Here is a 17894-nt window from a genome sequence, read left to right on the forward strand (position 1 = left end):
TGTTAATCTTAAAACTTTACAGGCTCTTTATTTTTATTTTTTAATTTATTTATATATTTACTTCTTTTAGAGGGAAAAGGAGAGAATCCCAAGCTGACTCTACGCTGAGCAGGGAGTGAGCAGGGAGTGCTGAGCCCCATGTGGGACTCAATCCCCCGACCCTGAGATCATGACTTGAGCTGAAACCAAGAGTCCAACACTTAACCAGCTGAGCCACCCAGGCACCCCTACAGGCTCTTAAAAAACAGCAACAACAACAACAACAAACTTTGCCTTTCTTATTCAATTCCTATTTTTCTTTTCTCTTAAAAAAATTCTATTATAGGGGTGCCTAGGTGGTACAGTTGATTAAGTGTCAGACCCTTGGTTTCTGCTCAGGTGGTGATCTCAGGGTTGTGAGATCCAGCTCTGTACCAGGCTCCGCGCTTAGCGCACAGTCTGCATAAGATTCTCTGTCTCCCTCTCTCTCTTTCAAATAAATAAATCTTGAAAGAGAGAGAGAGAAATAAAGAAAGAAAAGGAAAGGAAAGAAAGAAAAATCTTTGCCAAACTAGGGGTCAAAGATACTTTCTTATGTTTTCCTAAAAGTTTTACAGTTTAAACCTTTGAACTATCTGGATTTGTTTTTTATGTTTCTGTAAAGAGAGATCCGTATTCACTTTTTTAAAAAACCAGTGTCCCAGACCTTTCATTGAAACTTTTATCATTTCCCCATTGACCTGCAATACAAGCCATTATCGGTCAGGTTTCCACGTATGCCAGGATCTGTTTCTGTGTTCTCTTTATTGCATTGGCTTATTTGTCCCTGAGCTAATACTGTACCGCCTTAATTACTATAGCTTCTAATTCCTTTTTTTGATACCCAAGAGAGCAAACCTACCAAGTTCTTTTTTATGATCTTTTGGCCCTTGGCTCTTCTCTATACATTTTAGAATTTGTTTATCATATACTTTAAAAAAAACCTGTTGATATTTTGATGAGAATTGCATTGAATTTGTAGAGCAAGATGGGAAGAATTGCATTCAGCTTTGTAGTTGAGAGTAGAGCATCTGCAGTCACTTTTTATAACCTAGTTGGAGAGAGAGAGAGAGATGAAATGTTTGGAGGGTTGGGTGCTCCTTAATTCCTCTCATTCCCTGGGGCTCTTCCCTCCCTTTCCAACCCAGCCTCCCACACTTACTATTCCTTCCTGGAAGCTGACATTTCTGATGAAACTATGACCTGAAACTTTGATGATTAGGAGGAAGAGAGCGCCCTGTGTGTGTGTACTCATATTCATGCTTATATGAACACAGAGATCTACCTGCTTAACCATCCCCAACATTTCTGAACTGGCATTCTCCTGCCTACATTCTGAGCGGCTATTTCTCTCCTTAGTTTTATCTGAATTCTTCTCATCTTTAGGCATTCCTCATTCATTTTGTTCCATGATAAAGAGATTTGTTATAAAGGGGGAGGGCTACAGTATATCGTTAGTCTATCATCTTGAAACAGGAGTCTAGAAGGGAAAAACTGTATTTTTATTTTAAAAAAACCATAATTACCCTAAGATTTTTGCTATCTCTAATATAAAGCCTGATCTAGGGATACTCATTTTATGCTACTCAAATTTACATCCCTATTGCTGTCCTTACAGACAGCTGTTTTCATGAAAAAAAAAGAAAGAAAAGCTGGACTATCTTCAGTTATTCATTTTTGGTTAATCAGTGTCACTGTAAGAGTTAAGAAAATTAGAAATTACATGTTTTATGACAACTTGATTGAACAAATCTTTTCACATCTTGATACATATGTATCATATGAACCCTGTGTGTGATCAGAGATAAAGTGATAAACAAAGCAGATGGTGTCCCTGCTCTCATAACACTAACCAAAACTACAACATAAAATTACGAATTATGAAAAGTGGTAATAGGGATAGTGTAAGATGTCTGTCCTTTCTGGGAAGGCTTCCTAAAGAAGTGACAGTAGAGCTGAAGACTAAAGAATGAATAACTGAAAATAAGTAGGAGGATTTTAGTAGTTAAAATGCCTAGAGAAGAGTTTCAGTGGCCCATCTCCAGGAGGGATCATAGCACATTCATGGGGCTGAGTACAGTCCAGTGTGACTTGAAAGCAGAGAGGAGGAAAGAATAATAGCATGATGTGTGGAGGAAACTGCAGACAGGAGAGGAAGCTAAACAGGTGGGCAGGGAGCAGGTCATAAAGGGCCTTGTATTCCATGCTACAGAGCTCAGATTTTATCCTGTTCCCTAGGGAACCATTACAGAATTTTAAATAGGGGAGGGACCTGGACACATTTTTGTCTTAAATAGGAGAGACTAGTAGCTGTATAGAAAGTAGGTATGTTGGAGGCCTAAGACTGAAGTTGGAAACTAGTTAGGAGGATTTTGCAGTAATCCAGGTGAGAAATGGCTTAACAAGTCCAGTAGTTTTGTTAATAAAAATGGTAATGAGCCACTGTCTTGGCTTATTTTTAAAAAGCTCTATTCAGTCAGCGTTGAATGGTGATAGTACTTACTAACCAAGGCAATTTTCTAATTCAGTCTGTATGTACTATCACTTGTGGTTAGTGATGAAGATGACGGAACTGTAAATATCCCTTCTGGTCTAAAAATTGAATTCTAAGATTAATAAGAGTAGCCCATACCCATCTTCCTATTTTTTAGAGAATACCCTTCTTTGTGACGAAACACAAAGGTTTACTAATTTGAAGCTGTTCTGGGTCAAAGAACAAAGGGGTAATCACTGATTCTGTTAGAGTAGAAATAGGAGAGTCTTCTTTTTAGAGAGATGGGGATTTTTTTAGCCTTAGACTTTAGCTCCAATGTAGCCTAAAAGGTGGTGGTCTTAAAAAATGTGGCAGTGACGTCCTTAGGATTCTTGTTAAGCACCTTCTGTGTAACACATGACATAGGGCCCCACCTCTTAGCAGAAAGTTGCTGCCTGCCTGCTTGTTTTATTGTCTGATAAAGTTGGAAAGTGGTTCTAAGAATCTTGTTTCCCCCTCCTACCCTAACAAGTTGTGGGTTTTATTGAAAGAAGTTTCTTTCCCTGATTCATTACTTCCCAGCAAGTGATCCAGTTGCCTGGTGGACATCTGTTGATAGATGATTGTGGGGTTTTTTGTTGGTGGCGGTCCTTATAGTTCTTGGTTTCCAGAGTTATAAAGGAATGATTCTTTTTATGTAACAGTAGCCTTCCCACAGATTGTTTGATATGCAGACCTATCTTTTTGTTTTAGATATTTTTTTAAAATATCCCTTTCCCTTCCTAAGACAACTGAAATACAGGGAATATTTGTGTGTGTGTGTGTGTGTGTTATATAAAAAACAAATGAAATTAAATAGATTTTTAGGATACTGGGTCATTTCCTTTATAGTGAACTAATGTATTTAGATGTCTCCAGTTCTGCTTGTTTTTACTTCTTTCCTTTAACTTTTTATTCTGTACTCCTAATATATGTGAAACTTTCTTTAATATATGTCTCTAAACTCAACATTCCCAAGTTGAAAAATATGGCTGGGCCTTAGACACAGATGGAACCAGGAATTACCTTGCCTTATGTCTTGTCTTTTTCCGTGTTACCTGGCTTTATTTTTTTAATTTCAGGTTGTTTTTTCTCTCTGTGTTAGGAAACAGCCCTCAACAGTTCTTGGCATTTATTTCTTACAACTTCATTCACTAGTGAGGGACTGATTTTCAGGTGTTAAGTCTGGCTTAGTTTAGATACTCACTCCTGACCCAAGCTTATTGGCTGGGAGTGTGCGGGGAACAATGGCTAACCTGGCTTGAACTTCATGCCTGCCTTGGACCAGTCATCTGTAGTCAGGGTCATTTAAGAGAATAGTATCTTTGCCAACCACATGCATATCAAAAGTGGGATTCTGAGCAGATATTTTAAAAGAAGAGGAAACAAGTACTTTTATAGTACATGAAATTGTTTTTCTGTCATCAATTCAGAGCCATATAAAAAGTAAACTCTTAGTTTATAGTTGGTTAATAAATATTTCCTCTTGTATGCAGGATAGGGAGTTAGAAGTCTAGGGACTTCTAAAGAGAAGTGGAGGGCATGACCTCAGAATACTCACAGTGTAGTTGAAAATGAGAGGTTGTTTATGATAGATTGAACTGTGCATTTCAGTAGAGATAGCAAAATTTGTACTAGACTTAATAGTTACAGTTCCCTCTGCTCCTTGCCACACCTAATGTGCCCTGCCCGCTTACCATAGTCAGATCTCTTGTAAATAAATAGGTGTCAAAGAGACCTAAAAAGTAGATGGACATTTGAGCACAAATCTGTCATCACTAGTCAAAAAAAAAAAAATAGTATGTTTCCTGCTAATGCTAGGTCAGTAGCATCTTGTAAACAAAAAATAGTATACGGTGACATTCCAGCTGTAGATATGCAGACCTGTCAAACAACACGACTTTCAGCTCGCTTATATTAGAAGACTTTTCTGGTTAACAAAGCAGATTGACAATATAGCAGATTGACCACATGCCTCTATTTGCTATCCCTCCCCAGACCCAAGTAAAATGACAGTTAAAAAAATTTTTTTAATATCACAAGGGCAAAGGGAATAGAGGAAGAGACATAATATACATATTTGAAAGATAGAAGGATGGAAAAGTGGTATCTGACTAAACTGAACAGACAAGGACCTATCCTAAGCATTTGCAGATGGCAATGTCTGTGAGAAGTGAACCGGTTTCCTTGTAAAAATCTCAGAGGCTTAGGATTTAGAGACATACAACATGATGTGTGTGTGTGTGTGTGTGTGTGTGTGTGTGTGTGTGTGTGTCGTGGGGTGGGGAGCTGTAATACACAGGCTGAAAAGGGGGGGGACTTAATCGAAAATCTATGTAGGTAGTGTCAGAGGCCCCTTAAGATCCCTTCTTTACCCCATATAGCCAATGAAATGTTTTAAATCCCATCCTCCAGTAACACAAAAGAACAGACTGATGTTTATATGTATTCGAGGAGAAATTAAACCCTCATTCTTGTCAGAGGAGTCAGTGAAAGGTGTAGCACAGGAATAAGAAAGGCAGATTCCTTAACTATAGGAAACAAACAGGATTGCTGGAGGGGAGGTGGGTGGGGGAATGGGGTAACTGGGTGATGGGCCTTAAGGAGGGCACTTGATATAATGAGCACTGGGTGGTATATGCAACTGATGAATCACTAAACTCTATCTCTGAAACTTAAAAAAAAAAGAAGAAGAAGAAAGGCAGATTCGAAGCAAGTTAACATGTAAAATTTGTTTCCTCTGCCCTGCTTTCACAATACTTGTAGCTTGACTCAAAGCCCTCAGACTAGAGATTGGAAGATTTTTCTCTGGATAAACAAATGTCCTGGAAAAAAATACTTTAGGTACCCCACCCCCACCCCCATCTTTAATGAAAAGGCTGACTTATCTTCCAGTTAACTTTTTAATACTTTGTTGTATGAGTAGACAGCAAAGGATTTCCAGACATTTGAGAAAAACCCTTAATATAAGAGAGGATAAAACAACAGGGGATAAAAAAGAAATATAGAAGAAACAGACAATGGAGGTGAAGAAAACCAACCTATACACACAAGTAAACTATATAATCTTCAAAGAGAAGATCAATGGCATCCATGAAACAAGGAAAATATTCTCAGAGAAAGAACGATCAGAAAAAAATGAGAAGTAATTCTTGGGAAATGAACATTTAAGATTACCAAAGCAAACAAAAGGTATCAATAGGTGGAGGATTGGAAGACAGTCAAGAAAATTCTCCCAGATTATTGGACAAAAATTCCAAAGATGGAAGATACGAGAGGAAATAATATGATGTACTGATCTAATAGTGAACAAAGAAAATAATCCAAGAAGTAATAGGAAAAATTTCCCAGATCTGAAGAATATGATTTCCAGATGGAAGGGACTTGCTGAGTACTCAGCTCAATGAAAGAATAAAGACCATATCAAATCATATCCTGAAATTCCATAATACCACAGATAAGACAGCAAAACCTGTTATACTTCCAGTCAAGATGGAGTAACAGGAACCAGATTTATCCCTCCATGTGAAAGAACTAAAACACTGGGAAAAAACACACAAAATAATGGTTTTCATGATGTTGTACATCAGATAATAAAGGAAATCAGTCATTGAGAGATGGGAAACAATGGAGGTGAATCCTACAATTGACCCAGCTTACTGCCTGGAGTGAGTTGGCAGGCTGCAGCAAAGGGAGGAACAATTAGGTGGTCTCCTAGAGCTAAGAAAGAGAGCTGGGAGTTGGGAGATGTCAAGGCAGCTAGTTTTTATACACATACCAGAGAAAGAGAGAAGGATCTGTACAAGTCCCCCTTGAGTCTTCAGTAGCACATGTATGTGAGAATAACTACCCAGAGCTGGAAAAGGAACCGCTGGAAATGATGAGAGGAAACTATCCTTGATGCTCACGCAGGGCCTAGAATATTTCCTATTCCCACTGGTCAGAATAAGAAACATTGAGTAGAGGTCTTGCCTCAGTAATGGGGCAGAATTAGCTCTAGATTAAATGTTGCTCCAATTTTGCCTAACAAAACTTTAATACCTAAAAGGATCCCTGTTTATAAATATGTTTCTCCCCTGTATGAGTAAACAGCTAAGAATAACAAGCTCACCAGTATTTATAGGAATACAAAAATATCTAGCACCTACCAGGGAAAAATTTTCAATGTCTGGCATCCATTCAGTATTTTCCAGGCATGCAAAGACCCATAATGAATAAAATCCACCAATTGGAATCAATCCAGAAATGACACAGATGATGAATTAATAGGCAAGGATATTAAAACGGTGAAATAATTGTATTCCATATGTTGAAAAACCTGAAGGAAAGATTGGGCATATTTAGAGGTAGCAGTGGAAAATAGAAAAAAGAACAAATCAAATTCTAGAGATTGAAAATACAATGGACAGATTAACAGTAGATCAGGCATTTCAGAAGGAAAGATAAGTGAATTTGAAGACCATGGCAATAGAAACCATCTAAAATGAAACTTAGAAGAAAAAAAGTGAAACAAGAGTGAATAGCCGTGCGACAAACTGCATGCAGAGCTAATATAAGCATAAATGAAGTCTCCAAAAAATGGAAAGGGGAAGCATTAAAAAAAAAAAGTTTTTAAAAAGTGGCTGAAAACTTTACGCATTTAATGAAAGCTGTAAACCCATAGATTCAAGAAGTTCAGTGAATTCCAAGCACAAGAAATATGATGAAAACTACACCACAACACATAATCAAATTGTTTAAAACTAGTGATAAAGATAATTTTTTTTAATATATATATTTTTTAAGATTATTTATTTATTTGACACAGAGAGAGAGAGACAGCAAGAGAGGGAACACAAGCAGGGAGAGTGGGAGAGGGAGAAGCAGGCTTCAGCGGAGCAGGGAGCCCGATGTGGGGCTCGATCCCAGGACCCTGGGATCCTGACCTGAGCCGAAGGCAGACGCTTAACGACTGAGCCACCCAGGCGCCCCTTAATATTTTTTATTGTTTATTTATTTGCTAGAGAGCGGGGGGGAGCACAAGCAGAGGGAGAAGCAGGCTCCCCGCTGAGCAAGGAGCCCGATGTGGGACTCGATCCCAGGACCCTGGGATCATGACCCGAGCCGAAGGCAGACGCTTAATGACTGAGCCACCCAGGCGCCCCAAAGAGAAAATTTTAAAAGCTTTCAGACCTTTGGCTCAATTTTCTGTGAACCAACAACAAAAAAAACCACTTATTGTTGTAAGCCAAAAAATAAGCTGCCAGAAAGAAAAGACACATTACATATAGAGGAACAAAATATGACAGTGGATTTCATGGAAGTAACAGTGCATCTCAGAAGACAAGAAGGAACATCTTTAAACTACTGAAAGAAAAAAAAATCTGTCAACTTAGAATTCTGTATCTTGTGAACATATCTTTCAAAAATGAAGGGGAAACAAAAGACTTTTTGTAATGTATAAAGGCTGAAAGAATATATCACCAGCAGGCCTGCCCTGTAAGAAATGTTAAACCAAATCATTCAGGCAGAAGGAAAATGTTGTCAGATGGAAATGTGGATCTGCATAAAGGAATGAAAATCACTGAGAATGGCACATGTTTTTTATCTAAGGCTCTGAACTGAGTTTTTAAGAAATGAAGTCCTGATACATTCTGTCACATAGATGAACCTCAAAAACTAAGTAAAAAAAGCCATTTAACAAAAGACTGCACATTGTGTGGTCCTATTTATATGAAATGGCCAGAATAGGCAAATGTGTGGTGACAGAAAGATTAATGGTTACCTCGAGCTTGGGGGGAGGAGAGGGAACAACGAGAAGTGATTGCTAATGAGTACTAGGTTTCTTTTAGGGATGATGACAATGTCCACAGTTAGATTATGGTGATGGTTGCACAACTCTTTCTATATATACTAAAACCCAGATGAACTTTATTAAAGAGTTACTGTTTAAAAAAACAACAAAGGAGATAAAAGGGAATTATAAAAAATACTTAGTAAATCAAAAAGAGGAAATGTAAACAAAGAGTAGAGAGCAAAGAATAGAGAAAACAAATTATGGAATGGTGGGTTTAAACCCAGCTATATCGGGGTGCCTGGTGGCTCAGTTGGTTGAGTGTCTGACTCTTGATCTCAGCTCAGGTCTTGATCTCAGGGTTGTGAGTTCAAGCCCTGCATTGGGCTCCACACTAGGCGTGGAGCCTACTTATAGATAGATAGATAGATAGATAGATAGATAGATAGATAGATAGATAGACAGACAGACAGACAGACAGACAGACAGACAGACAGAGACAGACTGTAGACTTAAAAATAGACGATAGAAAAGAAAAAGTAAACCCAGCTATATCAATAATCACATTAAATGTAACTGGTCTAGATACCCCAATTAAAAAGCAGAGGTTAGGGGTGCCTGGGTGGCTCAGTCGTAAGCGTCTGCCTTTGGCTCAGGTCATGATCCTGGGGTCCTGGGATCGAGCCCCACATCGGGCTCTCTGCTAGACTGGGAGCCTGCTTTTCCCTCTCCCACTCCCCCTGCTTGTGTTCCCTCTCCAGCTGTCTGTCTCTCTCTCTCTGTCAAATAAATAAAACCTTAAAAAAAAAAAAAAGCGCAGGTTATTAGATTACTAACTATATGCTGTCCACAAGAAATCCACTTAAAAAATATAAAGCCAGGGGCGCCTGGGTGGCTCAGTCGTTAAGCGTCTGCCTTCGGCTCAGGTCATGATCCCAGGGTCCTGGGATCGAGCCCCGCATCGGGCTCCCTGCTCAGCCAGGAGCCTGCTTCTCCCTCTCCCACTCCGCCTGCTTGTGTTCCCTCTCTAGCTGTCTCTCTCTCTCTCTGTCAAATAAATAAAATAAAATCTTTAAAAATATATATATATATATAAAGCCACAAAATAGGTTAAAATAAAAGGATTTTTTTTTTTTTTAAGTATGCTAACATTGAAAAGAAACCTGGACTGGCTAAAATCAGATAAAGTAGATTTTAGAGCAAAAAATACTGCTCTAAATATTTAAGGGATAAGGATAGGGAATAGGTTTTTTTATAATGGTAATAAGGTCAGTTCTAAGGTCAGTTCATCAGGAGGATATAATAGAAGTAAACATTTATGCACTTAATAATAGAGCTTTGAAATACATGAAGCAAAAACAGATAAAATTTTAAGGAGAAATAGACAATTCCAGTTATAGTTGGAGACTCTGCCTACTTGTGTTCTCTCTCTCTGTCAAATAAATAAATAAAGCCTTAAAAAAAAAAGAAAGTAACAAATTCAACATGTTAAAAGTGCAAAAATTTCCTGAAAGACAAATTTTCAAAGTTCATTCAAGAAGAAATAGGTAACCTGGAAACACTGTCTCTCTAGGAAAATTTAGTTTGTAGTTATTAACCATCCACAAAGAAAGTGTCAGACCCATATGGTTCCACATTTAAGGAAGAAGTATCAACAGTTCTACATAATCTTGCAGAAAATGGAATGGAAAGGAATACTTCCCAATTTATTTATTTTTAAGATTTTATTTATTTGACAGAGAGCACAAGCAGGGGGAGCAGCAGAGGGAGAGCCACCGACTGAGCCACCCAGGGGCCCCTCAAGGCTTATTTTTAAAGTACAATTGTGTGGGGCGCCTGGGTGGCTCAATTGGTTAAGCGTCTGCCTTCAGCTCAGGTCATGTTCCCAGGGTCCTGGGATCGAGCCCCGCATCGGGCTCCCTGCTCAACAGGGAGCCTGCTTCTCCCTTTCCCTCCACCTGCCCCTCTGCCTGCCCCTCTGCCTACTTTTGCTCTCTGTCTCTCTGTCACATAAATAAATAAAAAATATCTTTAAAAAAAAATAAAGTACAACTGTGAAGGCAGGCTGGTATTGGCATAAAGATAAAGAGATCATTGCAACAGAGTTATGTATCTAGAAATAGACCCAGGCATATATGGACAATTGATTTTCAACAGTAGTTCAAAATGGCATTGACTTTCTAAATAGCAACACTGGGAATGAGAAGAAGTTCTGAGGGGGGAAAGCATTTTCAACTAAATATATATGTATATAGTCAAGAAGTATCAAAGGGGTAAACCAAAAAAGAAGAGAACAAAGTATCCAGAAAATAGATTCTAGCAAGGGTAAAAGTGAGGGAATGTCCTAGGACAACAACTATGCCAGAAGCCCAGGCATACTACTGCAGATCAGAGCAGGAGGATCTGAGAGCAAGGCCGGGGGGGGGGGGGGGGGGGGGGATGGGGGGGGCGGTGGTGAGGCATGGGGGTGGAGAGGAACGAATGTGTTTGAACTACAGAGAATATTATTGATGTGTGTCAGAAATGTAGCAAAAACAGTTGGGAGAACCATGGAAAAAGCGGGAAGCATTAAGATGTAGCAGTTACTAACTTTAATAAAAAGAGGAAGGGCTAGAGTTGCTCAAGAAAGGTGGCATGCTCATTGTAAACTCTTCGTTTATACAGTCTATACTACCTACACGGCACGGTAATGTAAGTGTTTCTTTTGGGATGAATAGAGCCAAATGGAAATAGGACTTGATAGACTTTGTTTTCCAAAATTGCTCAGTATCTGAAGTGTAGACCTCTATTTTCGAGAACCATTGCTCTAAAGGGCTGTTTCTTCCGCCCTGTGCTCTTTTATTCAGGCCTGGTGCTGAGTCAGTCCAGGTACCTCTTTAATCAGGACACAGCTGTGGTGGTCCCCACCCCTGCTTGAAGACAGAATAGGTTACTTTACTTTTATCAGTTTCCTATCAGCCAGTGTCTTTAGGGGAGATCTCTTCTAGAATAACTTTGTTCCTAATCCGTTCTTTGGAGAAACATGATTATGAGTACCTTTATTAATCGTGTTTAAATAGGCTGATTCTTTTTTTAATGCCCTTTAGGAAGTAAGAAGAAAGAAAAGGAACGGCCAGAAATTTCTCCTCCATCTGATTTTGAGCACACCATCCATGTTGGCTTTGATGCGGTTACTGGAGAATTCACTGTAAGTTTACCCAGTTGGGACTCATTTATGTATCAGCACTCAAACCTTTCTTTGCATTATTAAGTTTCAAGTTAACTTTTCTATCCACGTGTTAGCTGTGGATTCTTAGTGCTTTTCTCTTCTTATAAAGGTGTTTGTGGTTGAATGTATCTTTTTCTTAGGGAGCTGAGCCCATTGGTTAGAATTATGCAAAATAGATTTAGAAAAATAAGACGTTTTATAATTTAATCAAGGCTACAATTGATTGGCTTGTTTTTTATGTGTTTTGTCATTAACCTCTGGAAATTGATTTTATTGGACAACTCAAAACAACTAATTTCTGAATATCTTTTTGTTAGGGTATGCCAGAACAGTGGGCACGATTATTACAGACCTCCAATATCACCAAACTAGAGCAAAAGAAGAATCCTCAGGCTGTGCTGGATGTCTTAAAGTTCTATGACTCCAACACAGTGAAGCAGAAATATCTGAGCTTTACTCCTCCTGGTAAGACGTCATACTGTGGTAGAAGGCTGATTCAAATGGGATTACAAAATTGTGAAGCACATCTAGATAAAAAGATTGCTTCTGGAAAAATAAAAAGCTAAGCTATGGTTCTTGTCTCTTTTGTTGCCCCCTGTGTAGATCTGCCTTTTGTAAACTAATTGGGGCAGCTTTTATGCATAATTTGGAGTCTGGGGAGTATGTTAATCTCTTAGTTTTGCCAAAAGTGGATGTTTTGGCCTTTTGTTTGTTTTTTCATGTCACTGCTTTGGAATGACTCCCAGCAATAGAAGAGAAAGATGCTGATTTATAGGCATGTTCATACTAGAAATATATTTATTGTTAGTAGGACAGGAGGAGGGTTGTTAGCTATATTAAATACATAGACTTTGAAGTAAAAAATGGTTAAGTCCATTCAAAAATTGAAACTTATCAAATATATAAACGTAAAATAAGCATTAGAATGAAAAGATTTTACACCTTGGAATTAGAGTATCATTAGGTCAGAATTGAAGTATAGTGGGTTTTTTAAAATAGTTTATTTGTTCAAATCAGGATCAGAATAAAGTCCATACATTATAGTTGATTGCTGTATCTCTTGAATCTCTTTTGATGTTTAGGCTCCCTCACATGGATTCTCATACTCTTTTCCTTGCAGTTTATTTGTTGAAGAAACAGGACCATGGGTCCTGTTTCCTTCAGTGGATTTTGCTAATTACATCCCCAGGGTGTCTTTATGTTTCTCTGACCCTTAAAATCATACATGTAGTTTTAATTAACTGTATTTAATTTGATTACGTTTTCACAGAAATAAGGGCTGTGCTCAAGGAAAAAATAGAGACCACTTGGCCAAATGATCTTCACTTTTTTACTTAGATATTGACCTTTACATCCTTAGCAAAAGGTCAGACTTGTCCCTAGAACTTTTGTGTCAGTTAGTAAGTTTGTGTAAATTAGTATCAGTGTTTGACCAGAAAATGGTATGTTCTTTTCACCCTATTTTTTATGTTATATATATGTTAAAGTTATGTTAAATATATACCTTTAATATAATCATATTTGTAAATATGTATTTATTTATATAAATACTTACATTTATATTATATACTTATACAAATAACAAATATAAGTATGTTTTATGTTATATTAATGTATAATATATGTTAAATATTAATATAGTAGTATATTGTAATTACATAATTATATTAACATTATTTAGCACATATTGTTAGATATTATATATATGTATAAAAAATGTAAAAGTCTCTGGGCCTTTTGAAAAGTAAAACAAAACAAAACTTGCTCTTCTAAACTCCAGAATGAATGTTTTGACATTTAGTCTTCGTGAATTGTGTTTTGCCTTCAGGAATATGCTGTCTTATTGATCAAAATTTATGTCAAGAATTTTCCTTTGCACAATTGCTATTGTTTGAATAGTTGCTTTAAGTTTCTCAATAGACAGTTTTCTGGAGAAGGTATTACTATGAATAACTTCTGTTTTGTTTTAATAAATACACATTGAGAAGTATAGTTACAATTGTTTTTAATAGCTTTATTATAGTTCACATGCTATAAAATTCACCCATTTGAAGCATACAAGTCAATGATTTTTAGTAAATTTACAGAGTTCCATTAAGATTTGAGATTTGTTAGCACAATCTTTTATAAATTCATATTTGAATACTGATATTGTCATTTTTCTCAAGGTTTACTTCATCTTAAAACGAAATCAGTCTAAGAACATTTTACTTGCTCTGCTTTGTATTTTCTTCCCTTTATTTTTTTTTCTTCCCTTTATTATATAGAAGTTGTTTTATTTTTTGAGTTGTTGACTTAGCGTTATTTTCTGTTTTGTATTCAGAGAAAGATGGCTTCCCTTCTGGAACACCAGCAGTAAGTTAATATATTACTTCTTGTAGCTCTTGTTCTAACTTAAGTTACCCAAAACAAATCTCAGTTTTTATTTAACTTTCTAAAATAAATTACAGCCATCAAAATAAATAACTACGTAATATATTTAAGTTGGCCACTTGATTAAGCAAATAAGGAAGCCATATTAAGTAAACAGTTTCCTCAATTAGGAAGAAACAGTCTTCTTGAGTTATATGAAGACAAAATGTGGTAATATGTAAAGTACCTACCTAGCATACACCTGGCATGCAATAAGCTCTTTATAAAGGTTAACGTCTTCTTTTATTTTATCAGCCACCATTTTTGATGGTGAATCTAGCTGTCTTAAATGACCGAAAATGACTCTGACTTAGACAAATCCTAGAGGATCTTTGTTTTTGGTTTTAACCAATAAAGTGATTGTTTCCTTTTAGGGCTTGTTTAAGGGACATAAAATTCTCCATATAAAATGTATAGATTTTCTATTAAGAAAACTTGATACTTACTGTAAACATTTATTTCATAAACTTTTGTATAAGTTATAGAATTGCCTTTACTTTTTAAGTGATTAGATTAGAACCATTGAGGTTTTATCGTTTTGAAATGAGCTATTAAAGAAATACATTTTTTCAAGTATGTCAAGAAAAGAGAGTCCTATTTTAACATATTGTTGTATCTGACTTGTCTTCCTTGCTTTGCTCATGTGATTAATGCAGCTGAGTACCAAGGGATCAGAAACATCAGCAGTAGTAACAGAGGAAGATGATGATGATGAAGAGGCTGCTCCCCCTGTTATTGCCCCACGACCGGATCATACAAAATCAGTGCGTGTCTGAGTAATTGGACTCTGGGTGTCTGGGCATGTGTGTTTTTAAAAACAGCAGTCTGTATTTGACTGCCAGTGATTAATTTTCAAAAGGTCTCAGTATGAGGAAATTTGACAAGGAGAACTCTACCTAAAAATCATTCATCAAAAAGCTAGTTTTTTTGAAAATTAAAATTAAGTGACTTCCTTAAAAGTTAAAATAGTTACCTCATTGTTTTTCCTTTCTGTGTTACACCTTGTCTTCCAGAGAATCCATCTATTTCTCTGGCTTTCTCTGTTTATCTCAATCTCAACTACTATTATCTAAAACTTAAATCTTACTTCTTACCTAACAAATTGTGTATATAATCTCCCATTTTACATTTCTCTTAAAGCCTTGGTGTCATGCAGGAGGCTGCTGAGAGTGAAATTCCCAAGCAGATAGGGGAAAATTGAAAAAATAATGACCTTAGAGACAGAAAGAGTCCTGTCTCCCTGTACTAGTACAAGGAAAGGCGGGGCGGGTTGCTGTGCGGTGAAGTGCTGGTACAATCAGCAGGAAGGGCTCTGAGGACTGCTGCCGGGTCCTGATCTAACGAGAGAGGGCTCTGTTTTCTTGCTTTACCTCCTAGAATTGGCTGTTTAAAATGAACGGTAGAACAAGGGGGATTATATAAGACTGATGATTCACTAACCTCTACCTCTGAAACCAATAATACATTATATGTTAATTGAATTTAAATAAAAATTTTAAAAAATAAAAAAAATAAAATGAAATGGTAGAAATCAACTTTGGGTAGAAGTTTTTATGAGAATTAATAGTTAATTCAGCATCTTGGTTTCCGTAATTTTTTCTCTTTATTTCTCTTTTGTAGTAAGAACATGATTTTTAAATTTGTACCTTTTTGCTTCATTGCTAGCATATCATTTTAGATCTGGTTACACTTAAATTTCATTCACAGATCTGCTATTTTGCCTGACAGACTTTTAAAATCTATACATCACGTGTCAAAAGTGTTTAACATTTATTCGTCTTAGTTAAAAGTCTTTTATTAAGACAAGTCTGAAAATATTATTCTTTAGAACACTGGAGTAAACTAGTTTTGATTAAAAATCAAAGAACTGGGGCTCCTGGGTGGCTCAGTCGTTAAGCATCTGCCTTCGGCTCAGGTCTTGATCCCAGGGTCCTGGGATCGAGCCCCGCGTCAGGCTTCTTGCTCAGTGGGAAGCCTGCTTCTCCCTCTCCCACTCCCCCTGCTTGTGTTCCCTCTCTCACTGTATCTCTCACTGTCAAATAAATAAATAAAAATCTTAAAAAAAAAAAAAAAAATCAAAGAACTGAATAGTGTACCAGTAAGAATACCTAAAAATATTTTTCCTCAGATCTCAGTAATTAACTGTCTCTCTGCAGATTTATACACGATCTGTAATCGACCCTATTCCTGCACCAGTTGGTGATTCTAATGTTGATAGCGGTGCCAAGTCTTCTGACAAACAGAAAAAGAAGACCAAAATGACAGATGAAGAGATTATGGAGAAATTAAGTATGTTACCTACATTTTACATTATTCTTTAATTGTTAATAGCTCTTGACACATTTGGCTCAGGTGGATTTAAATTTATACCTTATGTTTTGGCTTAAGACATAAACAATAAATTGTTTCCTTCTAGGAACAATAGCTTCAGTTAAACTCTGGTGAAGCCAAAATCATACTCTGATTTGCTTGTTTATTATGTGTTGACTATTGAGTAATGTCTGCAGTGATCAGTACCTTCGGGAACAATACTTTTTCCCAAAGGGCCAAATCTAAGGGTCATGGTTGGAAACCTTGTCAAAGGAAGTTTGTATATATTTATACATACTTAATAGTTTCTCAATATGAGAATATAAAATATTCCCAAATAAGTAAACAATATGGCCTTCCTATATAGCTATATGTGTAAACATTAAATGTATTTTTTTTTCTCTTCTCCCTTTTCATCAGTTAACTGTCATTGGCCTGAATCAACCGTTGGAAATAGTGTACACAGTGCCAGGGAGAGGGGAGCAATAATGTCCAATTACAAGTCTATTACAAGTCTACAGCAACTATAGTTATAAAGAACACTGACATAGAGGGATCAGGGATCAAGGAGAAATACTATAGCTAAAGTGGCTGTAGACCTGAGATTGGGTACTTATATAAAACTGGATTATTTGTGTGAGCTTCCTTAATGTGGATATCTCCTTTTACCTTGAGCAAGTGAAAAGTTAGTGTGGTTTTTCTCATGTTTTGACTTAGTGGTAATAAGAATATATTGTTATAGTTTTATGTCCAAATCCTAATTATAAAACTGTTTCTTAGTTATGACTTTGTGAACTTTCCTAAAACAGATGTATGATTAGTTCATACTAAAGTAGAGTAATCTTTATAGAAATAAGTGGTTTCCTAAATATATTGGAAGATAGAAGGTATATGGGAAGAGTCAGAAAAGCCATTTAGGGTTATTCATTTGGATATCATTTATATTATTATTTCTGATAATAAGTAGTTTCATAACTTACCATTAGTTTAATACATTTCAGTGGAGTATGAAAAGTAGAATGACCAGCCCATCCTTCCCCAGAAATTTCCCAATTAAGACTGAACATCCCACATCCTGAGAACCCCTTTATTCTCAGACTAACACAGTTGGTCATTTTAAAATGTGTTTATTTTTGAGAAAGTGAGACGATAATTAAGACATTAGCTAGGAGGTCCAACCTCATGGAAATAATATGTCTTCTTGTTTCTGATAACTTTCCTATTAAGTTTCATTAGTGTTCTGTGTTTGAAACATACATGATTTTTGAAAGTTGTGTTTGAAAACCAACATTCTAAAATCGGTAGAGTTTATTAAAAGGAATAATGAGATTAGTTTACAACTTTAAAATGCTTTACTGAGCTTCCAACTTTTTGTTGCTTTTTGTTTAAAATAGGAACTATTGTGAGCATAGGTGACCCTAAGAAAAAATACACAAGATATGAAAAAATTGGGCAAGGGTAAGTATTTGTGACTCTGTTAAACAGTATATGATAATTCCTGGGTGTATAGTATGGTATCTCTTCTGCCTGTTGACATTGAGCACTTAGAGCATTCTATGCTTGGTATTCTTGGATTTGTGTAAATAAGGAATGCATTTATTTCTACATGCTGTTACAAAGCTGTACTGTTGAGCAATGACTGTACATTGTTTTTTCTTAAA

At 36.6% G+C, this 17894-nt stretch overlaps 1 protein-coding gene across 1 annotated transcript in view; it reads left to right on the forward strand.

Annotated features, from left to right (window-relative positions):
* Positions 1-17894, forward strand: part of PAK2 (p21 (RAC1) activated kinase 2) — an 82880-nt gene that overhangs the window by 42600 nt on the left and 22386 nt on the right. The window contains exons 3-8 of the mRNA XM_036108626.2: positions 11390-11490; positions 11829-11976; positions 13835-13866; positions 14580-14687; positions 16080-16212; positions 17628-17691. Coding sequence (XP_035964519.1) covers positions 11390-11490; positions 11829-11976; positions 13835-13866; positions 14580-14687; positions 16080-16212; positions 17628-17691 — 586 coding nt within the window. The remainder of the gene's footprint in view (positions 1-11389; positions 11491-11828; positions 11977-13834; positions 13867-14579; positions 14688-16079; positions 16213-17627; positions 17692-17894) is intronic.

The sequence above is a fragment of the Halichoerus grypus genome, chromosome 1 (genome assembly GCF_964656455.1).
Source record: "Halichoerus grypus chromosome 1, mHalGry1.hap1.1, whole genome shotgun sequence".
In the NCBI taxonomy this organism is placed as follows: domain Eukaryota; kingdom Metazoa; phylum Chordata; class Mammalia; order Carnivora; family Phocidae; genus Halichoerus; species Halichoerus grypus.